The sequence below is a fragment of the Cygnus atratus genome, chromosome 9 (assembly GCF_013377495.2).
Source record: "Cygnus atratus isolate AKBS03 ecotype Queensland, Australia chromosome 9, CAtr_DNAZoo_HiC_assembly, whole genome shotgun sequence".
Lineage (NCBI taxonomy): Eukaryota > Metazoa > Chordata > Aves > Anseriformes > Anatidae > Cygnus > Cygnus atratus.
Window position 1 is genome coordinate 24,499,878 of NC_066370.1, and position 13,201 is coordinate 24,513,078.

The 13,201-nt window shown below is 55.7% G+C and overlaps 1 protein-coding gene across 6 annotated transcripts in view; it reads right to left on the bottom strand.

Annotated features, from left to right (window-relative positions):
- SCHIP1 (schwannomin interacting protein 1) overlaps window positions 1-13,201 on the bottom strand; it is a 139,201-nt gene that overhangs the window by 13,487 nt on the left and 112,513 nt on the right. Inside the window, exon 1 of one of the 6 annotated variants that reach the window (XM_035566469.2) lies at window positions 3,671-3,783. The exons of the other annotated variants lie outside the window; for them this stretch is intronic. Within the exon in view, the coding sequence (XP_035422362.1) occupies window positions 3,671-3,700 (30 nt within the window). The 5' untranslated portion in view covers window positions 3,701-3,783. Of the gene's footprint in view, window positions 1-3,670; window positions 3,784-13,201 lie in introns of those variants that run through there. 6 annotated transcript variants of the gene reach the window in all.

Here is a 13,201-nt window from a genome sequence, read left to right on the forward strand (position 1 = left end):
CCGGCAACCGGCGTCCTCTTGAGAGGCACCCACAGCACCCACCGCGGGCTCACACGAACAAAAGCAGCAGTGGCACGGGGCTGTGCTGCAAGGTACGCTCGGCCTGGGCATCGCTGGCTGCCGAGCCCTCCTGGGTACGGGGAAGCACACGTCAGATTGCATCAGCTGCGAGGCGGCTCCATGGTTACAGCGGCTGCTCCTCCATTCAGCGACGTGCGATGGGAGCGCTGGGGAGAAGCTGCCAGAACCACCTGAGGCCGCTTTGCTTTTTATAGCACAAAAGGAAAACTTGCAACGGGCACGGGCTAGAGCGGTTCGGCTCGGGGCTGTGCAAACGGGAGCGGTGCTGCTGGGTGCTGCTGGTGGCCCCGCGGTAAGGATGAGGCCAGCCGGGGAGGCCAGCCTTCCAGTCGGCTCGGGCAAGGCAAGGAAACAGGCCGCTTCGTGTCTCATGCACTTGAAACATGCCGATCGCTTAGGAGCATGCGAGTATCTGAATTTAACCAGGCCACGCATACGTAATGTTTGTTTGGGTCAATAAGAAGCTCCTAAACATTGCTGGCACATGTCGGCCTCCTCCACTGGGGGAGGCTCAAAGAAAAGCCTCCAGCCCCTTGCTGCTCAGGATCAGCTTCCAAACACCGCCAGTTACCGAGTTACTAGATACAAACCCCAAATTCCCAGTGAAGTTCAACGAAAAACACTCAAAACTCTCCCCACAAAGCCGGCGCTGGTGCCCAGTTGGGATCTAAAGGCGGCCTCCACCTCGCGGTCTGCACACAGACAGCACCGGCCGCTTGTGCACCCTCCCCACAGGTATTTTTGAGGTGGATCGTTCATAGAAATCTCACCAGCACCACGTCACAGAACATTTATTTTATCGTAAAGGTCTGAATAAATCTCCTGTGAGGAGTCCCTTCAAACCGCCGTGCCCCTGCACTGCAGAGATTTGTTAAAACACCGCACTGCAAGCGGAGGGACGAGACCGTCCGTGCCCTCCCTCTGCAGACGCCTACCTGAGCGTTAGCACATCCAATGCTTTGCCGAAAGGCAAAGAAGCAGGGATGAGGCCAGCAACAGCCTGAGGAGCCAGGTTTTGAGGCCTGCAACGGTGCACCTCTTGGGCAACGCTGAAAATATGCGCTCACACGACAAGCTGAAACGCCGACGAGGGCTGCAAGCCAGCGTAGCACTGCTCAAACACACATTAGGACAAAAGCAAACGACTTCACCTTCATTGCAGTGTTAAAGTCTGGATTTGCACGCTGCGCTTTCCTTCTGTGCAAGCTCAGGACCTCACTGAACCCTACCCAACGTGCAAGAGCTGGCATTGTTCTTGTCAAACAGTAGGAGAAAAATGGAGCCCTGAACAAAATATTTGGCACGGGAAAATTAAACAGTACGAAATGGGGAAAGAAATAACTAAGAGGAAATCACTTTTTTCCTTTTTTTTCTAACGCTGGGTTTATTTGTGGCCTTCAGGCTGCGTGTCCTCATTCAGCCATCCCACAGCGGTCTGTACGGGGCGTTCTTCCATCAGTTTTTAGAAAATCCCCATTGGTGGAGGCGGTGGTGGCCATGGGTGTCGCTGGGAGCCCCATGGGCACACCAGTGTGCAGCTGGATGGGAGCTGGCACTGCCAGCCCCGGCCCCCAGGGACAGAGAGGCCAGCGGCCACCTGCTGACACCGGGCAGTGGCCCAGGAAAGGCGCTGGGGCCTCCTGGCCACCGGGGAACCAGGCTGAGCTCGAAGCGAGCGGGTCACCAACCCCATCCAGCCTGGCGCCCTCCTGGTGCGGGGCTCTTCTCCCAGCCCTGCTCAGGTCAGAGCTTTTCTGCTGAATTCCTCTAAACCAAACATGTCCTCGGCTTCTCCCAGCGCGTTGGCTTGTTCCTGTATTTGTTTTGCAGCTCTCATAAATCCCAAGCAGCTCCGGAAAGGCATGTGGGCAGGGATGCGAGGAGCGCAGCTACACACCGCCACCCTCCTCCCCCCGCGGTGCCCAAAATCCCATCATTTCTGTCTCCAGTTCGATCCCAAACCCGGGATCATCAGCCGCAGGGGGATTAAAACTTGGCCTGTAGGTTAATGGGCCTGGGGGGCAGGGTTTCTCTGTCTCTTTGCAGTGTTTTGGGACAGATTACATTCAAAGGACCGTTTCCGCGAGCTCCGCATTCTTTCTGCCTGCCTCCACTCTAATATTTATCGTTCCGGAGGAGAGAAAGCAGTTCGTAAACAAGCGGAGATTAAAACAGATCAAACGCAGCGCTGCTGCCACGGCACAAAACCGGGGGCAGCAGCACGCAGGGAAGCTGAACAGGCCGGCACGGCCTCTGGATGCCAGGCACCGGGCACCGGGCACCCGCTCCCCCGGGACCGGCGAGGCAGCCGGGAGCCCCAAGGTCTCAGCGTGCTGGCAGAAACAATGGCACCATTTATTGAGGGACGAGAGCAACAGGCTCGGAGCTGCAGAAAAACCAGATCCCCTCAAGCGGGGAATGAATAAACGGGATTATTATTATTTTTTTTCCAAAGGAGCTGAAAAGGGAAATTCATTTCCAGAAGCATTTGTTACGTTGAAAACATTCACTGCAAAAGCTTCTGAACCCTTTTCTCTCTACATATACATACACTTGCAGCGGTATCTTTTCGCTTCGTGATGTATTTGACAACGATGGCATTTTGTCTTGAGACACGGGCTGAAACTGGGTTAAATGCAGCTGAGGGAACACCGAGGCTGCGATGCTGCCCTGGCCAGAGCCCGGTCTCTCGGGTCCCATCTCTCGGGTCCCATCCCCGCCGGCCGGCCGTGCCCCTGGGGCATTCTGCAGCACGCACTCCACCGCACGTCCGCACGCGTTGGTCTCTCAGCACCGCCGCAGCACGCTGATATTTGGGGGGGCAACAACCTCCCCAGGCAATCAAGCCCCCAAAATGCCATTCCCCAGGCAGGTGCACCCCCCCCCCCCAGCACCGACCCTCTATTCCAGGGGCCGCAGAGCCACAGCAGCCCCCAGCCCCCTCTCCCCACCCAAAGGATGCTCGGCACACACAGCCACCGCCGCTGCGCCCCCAGCTCTGCTGCTGACCCCCCCCCCCGGGGCTGGAATTGGCCTTGTTGGGGTCTCAGGGCCGGGATCCTGGCTCCCCCCGGGCCGCCCCCGCTTTGCTGGGGGCCGCTGCTGGAGCTGAGCACCGCCGGGCTGGCTCTCAGCACCACCCCGGGGAGCTCAGGGCGCAGGGGGGGGGCAGCTCCCTGGGGCGGGCCCTAACCCGGAGCACCTGCATGTGGCATGGGGGGGGTCCTGTATTTGGGGAGGGGGGGTCCTGTACTTGGGCAGGGGGGGGGTCCTGCATTTGGCCGGGGGCGCTGCGCTGCAGGGCGGCGGCGGGGGAGGGGGGGGGGGGGGAAGCAGCGGGGCCGCAGCATCACCGCGCAGCCCCCTCGCAGCGCCCAGCCCGGCCCCCCCCCCGCACCCCAAAAAGCTGCGGGAAGGCGCAGCCCCCCCCCCCTCCCCCAACCCCTCCGGCTGCTCTGCCCCGCACCTCCCGGTGTCCCCCCGCAAAAGCCCGGCCCCTCCCCGGCCCCCATTCCCCACGGGACCCCCCCGAAAGCCCCGCAGTCCCCCCCCCCCCCCTCCCCCGGAGGCTCGGGCCCCCCCCCGGCACCTGGTAGGGGCCGCTCTCCTGCAGGACCATCTCGGAGCATCCCGCGGGGAAGATGGACGCTGCCGCCCGGCCCCGCCTGCGCAGCGCCGGCCGCGGCTCTGCCGGGCTCGGGGGGGGGGGTGAGGGGGCGCCGGGCCCAGCGCCAGCCGCCGGCTCCTTCCCTCCCACACAAAGGGCGAGCCCGCCGGGAGAGGCGGGGGGGGGTGGGGGGGGGGGGGAAGGGGGAGAGCGAAAATGGGGGGAAAAAAAAATAAATTAAAGCTCCCCCGGGAGCGCCGGGTGGAGGCGGGGGGGGGGCGGGGGGGTGTGCTGCTGCGCAAAGCAACGCCCCCGCGGCGCTGCCCCCGCCTCTTCGCCATGGGGGTGGGCACGGGGGGCACGGCAGTGGCTGTGAGGGGGGTCCCCGGGACACTCCCGGTGCCCCCACGGCCCTGCCCTCCTCAGAACCACCCCCCCCCCCCAACGCCGCCCCAAATAGGGCCGGGGGCTTCGCCACGCTGCCCAGCGCAGGCCGGAGGCTGGCGCCTGGAGGGATCCGACCCCCGGCTCGGCCTTCTGTTCCGACGGCCCTAACTGGTGAAAAGCGGGGAAAATGGGGACCCAGGCGGGTGTTCTCCCACCCCTGCACCTGCAGCCTGCTGGGCTGCGGATCAGCCCCGGTTCGGCTTCGCCGCTTGCTTCCTGGGGTGCTGGGTACCCCGAGAGCCCCAGCGCAAGGCCTGGGGCACAGCAGGTCCTGAGCCTTGCTTGCTGCTGGATGGGGCCCATCCCAGGAGCACCAAAACACCCACAGAACCCACAGGGCGCCACGACCCAGGCCCCGAGCTGCTCTGGCCGGCAGCTGGAGGCACCCCAGGGCCTCCCCTCCGTCCTCGGGTGGCTGCGTGCTGCAGTACCAGCCATCGCCTGCTCCTCCCGCAGCCAGCTGTGGCCAAGTTCGAAATGTAAATGACTGCAGAAACGCTGCACTTGCTCACAGCGCGGCTCGGGTTTGATTCCCCGCACCAGATGTGCCTCCAGAAAAATCGGCCTTTGTAGGAAAAGGGCCCTGCCCTGGCTTTCTGGGCTCCTCCTTCGTGCAGCCAGGCCAGAGAAGACGGAGCAGGGGTGGGCGGATGCAGTGCCCTGGTCCCTGTGCATTTCGGTGATGTGGATGGAGGGGAGACCCCAGCTCCACTGCTCCCACTCACCGCAGCAGGGTTCAACCCAGCCACGAGCCCGAAATCCCCTGGGAAAAGTGAGCACAGGAGCGCGCACACCCCATCGGCAGCTTCACCACGCGTGGAAGGTGCTAATAAAAGAAAAGAGCCATGGAAGCTCTGTCTCTTGGGATTAGGTTTAAAAATGAAAGACGAGTACCCCAAATGGCCCGAACACAGGCTCAGATGGCTGCTCCATTTGAATAAAGTGAGCCACAGTGTCGGCAGCTCTAGTTATTGGGGCCTCACTTCAACAAATTCAAAAGAAAAAACCATACTGTGAGTAAGTCTTGAAGAGAGCCTGGTTTGCAGCCAGGCTTTTCCTCCAGGCCCGCGATGCCCTCACGGGGAGCACACGGAAGAGGCCAGACATCGGCCTCAGCCCAGGGGTTTGCTCCTCTCCTCCGGGCCGGTTTGCCATCGCCCGCTCGGCAGCGAGTCAGGCGGGTAGGTAATAATTAATGCAAGGCCTGATTAAATGGAGGGAAAGCTTCCTGGCGGCCGTCCAGGCGGGTCAGCGTGGCACGATGCCCCTGGGTGCACCGAGCACTGCTGCCCTCTGCAGACGCACGACCCAGCGGGAAGCCCCCAAATACCCCAGGACCCCCAGCAGCCCTGCCAGGCGGGGAGAGAAGCCCGGGGGCATTTGCACCATCTGCTTTTGGGTTTCCTACTGAGGCTTCTTCTGCAGAGGGCTTGGGGAGTGGGGAGATGCCTGTGCTGCAGAGGGGACAGCTCCTCCTCTGCCCAGCGTGGAAAGAAAATGCAGCTGTACCAGACACTGAAATCCCCGTGTTTAAACGTTAGGGCTTCATTGCTTATCCCCCTACAGAAGGAGAAAACACCCGGCATCCCCAGTTCTGGGGGAAAATATGTGATTTCCAGTTCTGTGCACATCTTCCAGGATTTTTTCTTTAACCTTCCAGTAAGCCATCACTTAATCGCCATGCCCTGGCCCCTTGCACACCCGTGGGGCACGCACATGCCTGGAGCTGCTCGTGGTCAGCCCCAGGGCACCGGTAATGGAGCTGGACAGCGCACGCAGGTTCCCAGCACTCCCAAAGCCATTGCTCCGCAGGGAGCAGACCCTGCAATACAGCTACACCCTCGCAGGAAAGCCGAGCACTCCTGACTGCATAGCCGGGGCGGGCAGGGAGCGGGGCACGTTCTCACCGCCGTGGGAAGGAAGTGAAGAAATGTGGGTACCTCACAGGAAGCCGCAGCCAGCCCTTTCCTTATGTATTCAGAACTTCCCCCTGCCCCACGCATCTATTTTTATGTGTGCCCCACACCACGTGCTGAGCCCCCGCGAGCACCGCTCCTGCACTGAGCCAGGGCCAGCGCTGGGGTTGCTTTGCCCCGATGAAAACCCCACAGAGCTCCTACAGGATGGCTTGCCCCAGCCTTCACACAACTGGGAATCCCATATGGCATCGCGGGATTTCATCTACATTTGCTGACGATTTACCGGGAGTTATGGATTTAGCTCCTCTTTAAGCCAAGCTAAAGCTTCTCCGGGGTTTAAATCTAGCAAGAAAAAAAAAAAAAAAAAGGATTATTTTTTTAATCGGTTAATACCAGAAATCTCCTTGGAAAGGGGAATATTTGTTTGGATTACATTCATGTGTAATGCTTTAGACCACTGCTTCTTTACTGAGGGAAGACGATGCTGAGCTGTTTTCCATCATTTTGGACATGTTACTCCTCCTTATGAGGAGGTAATCCTCAGGTGATTTAAAAATCCAGACAATGCCTGTCTCTCTTCCATGGACTTTTTATTTCCACAGAGGTTTCTGCAGTCTTTTACAGCAAGAAGCTTTACAAAACCCTCCCAAAGCACAGGGGTGCCAAAGATAAATATTTAGGATAAAATCTTGTGCAATGAAACATCAGAATAAAACTCTTCTTCTTCCTCTTAGAAGACCAAATATGGCTTTATCAGGAAAATACAGGAAAAAACAAAAACATTCTTCAGTGAATTTCTATTCTTTTGGAATTCGTATGAGTTGGGAATTAAAGAGCACCAGGAAAGGTGCTGTTGTGTTGTTGTGCTTCACAAAATCCTCTGTCGTGTTCTTATTTTGATGCAGAAGTTATGCAGAGGTCATGATGCACATCTTGCAATCTTAACTTTCTTGTGGGCCATTTTCAGAGGTAAGAGATTTACGCGGAAAACTTTCTACGTGTGCCCCAGACAGCACCTGTGGCTTTACACGACCCAACCACAACTTTCTATTCCCTCAAAACATGGAGCAGAAGGCTGCAGAAACTTCACTCTCCCATTATGATCCCCCCCGTGCACGGGATGGTGAATGCTTTACGGTGAATTAGAGTGATTAATTTCAGCCACCCAAGTGTTTACAGCTTTCTGGTGATCCAAAAGTGAGGAACCATGCAGCAAACTCTCAGACTTTTCCATGGAGCTGATCTGGAAAGACGCGCTGATACAGCTGCATGGGCTTAATTTTCAATTGTGCAGTTCATAAGCTGGCTCGCACGTGCTTAATAGAGAATTTACAAATGGCCTGATGATTAGTAGGTATGATATCCCACCAGTTATTTACTGCTAATGAATGGAGAACCATTTCTCCATTCTCATTGCTAATGAGCACGGTGAGATAGCAACAGAAAAGCTATCGCTGCCTCCCTGCAATTTTATTTATGTTCTTAACGATGAGCTGTTCCTTCAGAAATGCAATATTCGCCTTATGCAAAATGCTATGGCGAACGCGAGCTTTCCAACAGAACAATATAAAACTGTAAGGTTTTGTATTAATATAAATAAATTAAAATGCTACAATCCACCTTGCTCTGCAGCGCTATTTCTTTGGGAGAGGATTTGTAATGAATTCCATCGGCTACAAATAACTTCCAGCGCTTTTGGCCCGTACCCACAGACGCACACGATGTAGACCTGATGCATGTTGGAAAGCTGCTTTTCAGGACCAGCTGCCACAAGCCCCGGCCAGTCGGTCCCAGCACCTCATTTCTACATCCTCTCACCCGAACCAAAATTAAACCTCGCCCGCAGCACAAATGTAGGGCAGCACCAAGCACAAGGCACCCTCAGCACCCTCTGCAGACAATTACACGACTTCACTGACCAAAGATCATAGTTTTCCCCTTTAGTGCCCTGCTGCTCCATTTCCAACAAAACAAGGCTATATTAGTCCTGCCCAAAGGTGGGGAGTGGTAGGGAGGCAAAATAAATGGGCTTTCCTAATCTCCAGCTGGATGGCGAGAAGGAGTAGGGGAAAGTAGGGGGGCATTTACAGCTCTCACTCTCGGGTTTTTGCTCAGTAAAGCCCATTTTCTGCACTAAGATGTGCATTTTGATGGCACGCTAGGAGAAGAATTGGAGCATTTTCCAAAGATGATGAGAAAAAAGGAAAAAAAAAAAAAAAAAAAAAGGTATGAGAAGAAGGGGAAGAGGGAGAGAGATTTCCCCTGAGATGATGAAGAACCATGCGGCCCTCAGCTTCCCCAGATGGGGACACGAGGAGTTACATGGAGATGTTCATGAGTCAGGTGCAGAAACCCAAACCCCATACCCTGAGCTCTGCGCCCAGCAGCCCTTCAGTGGCCTGGGGATGCGGCACCAGGACAGCCAGGAGCAAGTTTGGGACTAAAGCCTTTAAATTGTGACAACGTCCCTGAGACTCCAGCCCGGCCATGCAGGAGCACAGACACGCGTATAACCTGCGTTTATACCCACAGGCAATTAATTTGTCTGCGGCATGCTGCATGCCAGCAGGCTGTAGCTGCTCTTGTCTGATAACAAAAATCAGCCCCCAGTTATCAGCGAAGGCCCTGAGCCCAGAGGACCATGAGGGCAGCACGTGTGGGTGGCGCCAGCACTGTTCTGGGATTATTCTGGGATTATTCTGGGATTATTCCGGTATCGGTCGCCTCGAGCCTGCCTGTCCCATTCTGTTCCCCTCCTGCTTTCCAGCAGGGAGCGTCTGGGAGGCTCGGGTAGGGGCTGGCTTTATATGGGAACTCACTTGAATTGCCAAGCAGGTGATAAAAGCCCTAAACAGGGACTTAGAGGCTGAAGAAATACACAGACCACGCTACCAAGTCACTCGGAAATTAAAAGTTTCTTTTTCAAACCCAGCCAGATCCCATAAACACGGAGCACGAGGACACGCAGATAACAGCAGTGCCCTCTAACTGCTTCCTGAACACAAGCAGGAGCGTACCAGGACAGCCCTCGTCTGAGTCACGGGCACGACAGAAATAAACAGGCGGGGATTTCTTGCCCCGTTTTGAAGTTCGGTGTCTGTAACTCAGCTCCTGCTGACAAAGCCTAGCGGAAATCTACCTTTTTTTTTTTTTTTTGGTCTATTTATACTATGCACATACCTTTCCAAAAATTAATAAGCCCTCACAGAGCTTCACCCCCCTGAACTGTTGAGATCGAGGTTTTTTGGAAGTCTGCGATTGCCGTGTGGGAGCAAACCCAGATCTCAGCCCTCAGAACCCGGCTCTTGCCGTCTGTTTCACATTTGCGATCCTTAAGAAAACGGCTGCAAAGTCAGTCCTGCGAGTTGGACTCCCGACTTGAGAAAGCAAAATAAATCTTGGGATCACATTTAGGAGAGGGGCACGTTCTGAAATGCCACCGTTAGCAGCAGCTCCCTGCCCAGGCCTGGCACCTCAGCTCCCCATGCAGGACTTGCAGGCAGGCACAAGAGGGCCGAAAGCACGGCGTGCTGTGCTGTGAGAGCTGCTGACAGGGCCGGCACGCTGAGGCTGAGCATGAGGACGGGAAACTCTAAAAATAACAGGATAAGCAAGGGTGGATCCCAGCTGAGCCTCGTTAGTCATGGAGAGAGGGAGTCACAGCCGGCGGCGAGGCAGCTCCATATAAGAGCAAGAGAAGGATGCTCCTTGCCTCCCAGCTCCCATTTTTCACTCCCCCACTTGGCCGTAGGCTTCTGCTGCCAGCAGGCTGAGCTCTGGGAGCCCGCAGCTCTTACAAACCACAGAGCATCCTTGCCTGCGGGTTTTTAGGGCCCGGTGTGACGTGAGGTATTTCCTCCGTGTGGTGTTTCCTCCCTCCTGAAGCCGAGGGGTGGATCGATAACCAAACACCAATGATCCGGGTTAACCCCTCCAGGCCGTGACAGCCCCCTAACCCCCCTCTCCTCCCCCCATTAGTGCAATTAGGGCACTAACTGCAGGCCCAGCAGCAGCCCCGGCCTGCCCGGCTCCGCCCGACCAGGCCCAAAGCCAGCAGGGCCGTGCCCGCAGGGGACACAGGTGACAGCCCCGGCCCTGCGGCCTCCCCCGGCGACGCTCAGCTGGAGGGAAGGAAACGTGCCTGGGGCTGGCAGGCAGCAGCTCCTTGTTCCCGGGCCAGAAAGCAGAGAATTGCCGCTCTGCTCCGGGCAGGGGCCGGCTGCTGCCTGTCTGGGGGCTGCCCTGAGCAGAAGAGGAGCCGCAGGCAGCGTTCCTTTCCCCAGCCCCCTTTTTCAGAGGAACTCATGTGCACACCTTTGGCAAACAAACCCGTGTTTTTCCAAAGCCTTTGGAGCTCCACAGCAATCAGCCAGCAGCACAGCTATTGATATGCCTTTATCAGAAGCTGTTTCTATGTCTCAGACTCCCCCTACAGAGAAACGACAGGCTGTATTTTTTGTGTTTTTCCAGGCTACCTCTGTGAAAGGAATGGGGGGAAAAGCTGCTCGTGGGAAGAAAACGGTCAGGGCAGGAGGTTCTCTTTGTGCCACGCGGCTTCCCTCCCCATCACCCCTGACAGGAGCCACGGGCCATGAGCAGAAGGCCAAGCAATGGCATTTTAACGTGCACTGACCAGGCAGAAGCTACATTGCCCACTGCAGCTTGCACCAGGCTGGGGGCTCTGCAAACCAGCCCCTGGCTACAGGGCAGCCCCTCTGCAGGCGTGGGCTTTTGGGATCGCCCAGCAAAGTGCCCCCAGGGCAGCAGGGACCTGTCCCCAGCGCGTGTCACCAGCTTGGAGCAGGCAGCAGGCCTGGCCTGAAGCTGGTGGCACAGCTTGGTTTTCATTTTGATGGGGGAGAAGGGGAACGGCTGGCGATGCTCTCGGGCAAGTACCTGAGCCGTGGGAGGAAAAAGAGAAGGCGATGATAATGCTAGCTACTACAGCAAAGCAATGCCAACCCGCAGTTACAAAATAAACGGCCCTGGGAGCAGGCGGGTGTCAGTCCCCGATGCTCAGGGAGAGCAGCTCTGCTGCAACGTGGGAAGCGGCAGCGGTATGGCCAAAATGCTGGGTATTTCTGGTCGCCTGCACTCTGGCAAGTTCACTTTACCAGAGGGTGTTATTTCCCCATGAAACGTGCTCTTGGATGTTTTCATTCACTAGGTTTCATCCAGACACATTACTTCATCAAGGAAAAAACTTCCCATGAAGCTACAGTTACTGCTTCGAGCCAGCTGCCCCTGTCTCAGGGCTGAAATCCTGTCCCTCCGGCACCGCGGGAGGGCAGGGGCTGATCCAGATTTCGGACAGCTCCGGGCTCGGTTCCAGTTTTGTTTGGTGCGAAACACAAACATAAGAGTAATTAGCAGACATACTGTAAGCAGTATGTCATGTCCTACAGACAACATCAGCAGTAAGTTTAAATATAAATCCCCTGCTCCAGAAGGCTCTGCCTCAGGACCAGGACGTGCAACGAGAGCTCTGCAACCCACGGAAGGGTGCTCACACGCAGTGCCTTCAGCCGGGACGTGGCCACCCAGCTGTCCCAGCTCCTAGGACACCTCCGTGCACACCACCATGGCCACTAAACCCAGTGGCCACCTCCTCAAAGCTCTCCAGGAGCTTTCTGGCGCCGCAGAGGCTCACCAGCATCTATTAGTAATATCAGTAGTTTCAATGTTATGAACCTTCAGCTAATTCTGCATCCAAATCCATTTCATTAGTATTCAAATGTGCAGCTAACAAGGTAGGAGGGACTGTGAACAAACTGATGGAGAAGATGGGAGCCGGGAACGACCCTGGAGCTGCAGGGTGGCTCTCCAGGGACAGCATCTTGTCCTTAAAACAGCTCCACACGGGAGGCCAGAACGGGAAACTGCCCAGGAGCAGCACTGCAAAAGGGAACGCATATTTTACACAACTTTCAGTGCATGCCCTGATTATCATGTACTTTCCACTGCAGAGCACCAGGCAGCTGAGAAGCTCCTGGAGATGTTTCTTCAAGGTTACAGCTCCCAGGTCAGCCTCCGTAAGTGACGAGCTGGGAGATACTGAAGTTAGGAGCCCAGCACTGCCGTGCAAGCACCAGGGCTCGCACCTCTGTGCTCGGCCGGCCGAGCTGCCGGCTGCCCTGTGGGAGAAGGGTGCACATTTGCATCCGTCTTTTCTCGAGCACTTTGACACTCTTCTGTTCTCCGCTTTGCTGTGGCATGACATCAATCTTTTCGTTAGAGCTGTCTGCCCAGGGGAAGGTTGGAGTCAAACAGCATTTAAGGCTCGAGCACAAAGCCTTCACCCAACAGAAAATCCTATTTCACAAGGTCCAGGTGAAAACTTCCACCCGTCCTCTGCCAGTCACTCGTGCTCAGCCCTCTGCGGTGTCATGGCCACACCGCTCCCGCACCCGGCTGTGCAGCCCTGTAACTAAATGGGCTCGAGCAGCTCCTCATATTCCCAACACAGAAAAAAACACCCAATCCTCCCCATAAAAACTCTTCCCCATAAAAAAGGCCTCTCTCATCTTTGCAAGTCACAGCTAGAAGTTGGCTTTGCAGTTTTCAGCCTGACAAATAAAAGATGAGGAAGCAGCAGAAGAAAGAAAAGGCCAGTCAGCTTGTGTCAGCCTGCACGCCAAGCTATTGGACATTGACTATTAATGTCTCTGTGCAACGCATAGAGAACTCAGTAGGGAAACATGATTCACAGATTACTTGTTTTTAAACTGCGAAGATCAGTTTATCATCAAATTCCTATCAGGCACGGAAAACAGGGAACACGATGGCCACACATGACCCAGGTACAGAATCCCGGTATTTCCCCAGGTCCCTGTTTAATAAATTCAATACAGGAGTTACATTAAATAAAAAGTTTAGATTAAATTTTTAATAACTCACTAAAAGCATTTCAATCCTCTAAGGACTGCACATACTACCAGCTTTTGTATGCAGAGAGAATTAAGCACTTTAATATAGTTCTCTCTCTCTCTCTCTCTCTCTCTTTGTTTTGCATTGCCACCTACTAACCGAGAGAATTACATCTCATCCCCACGCTTCCCTTTCCCCAGCCCCTTCGAATTGCAGTTATGTCCTCCAGCTCAAGTGAACGCTTGGATTTCATTTTAACAAAGCACAGACAGGTTCAAAT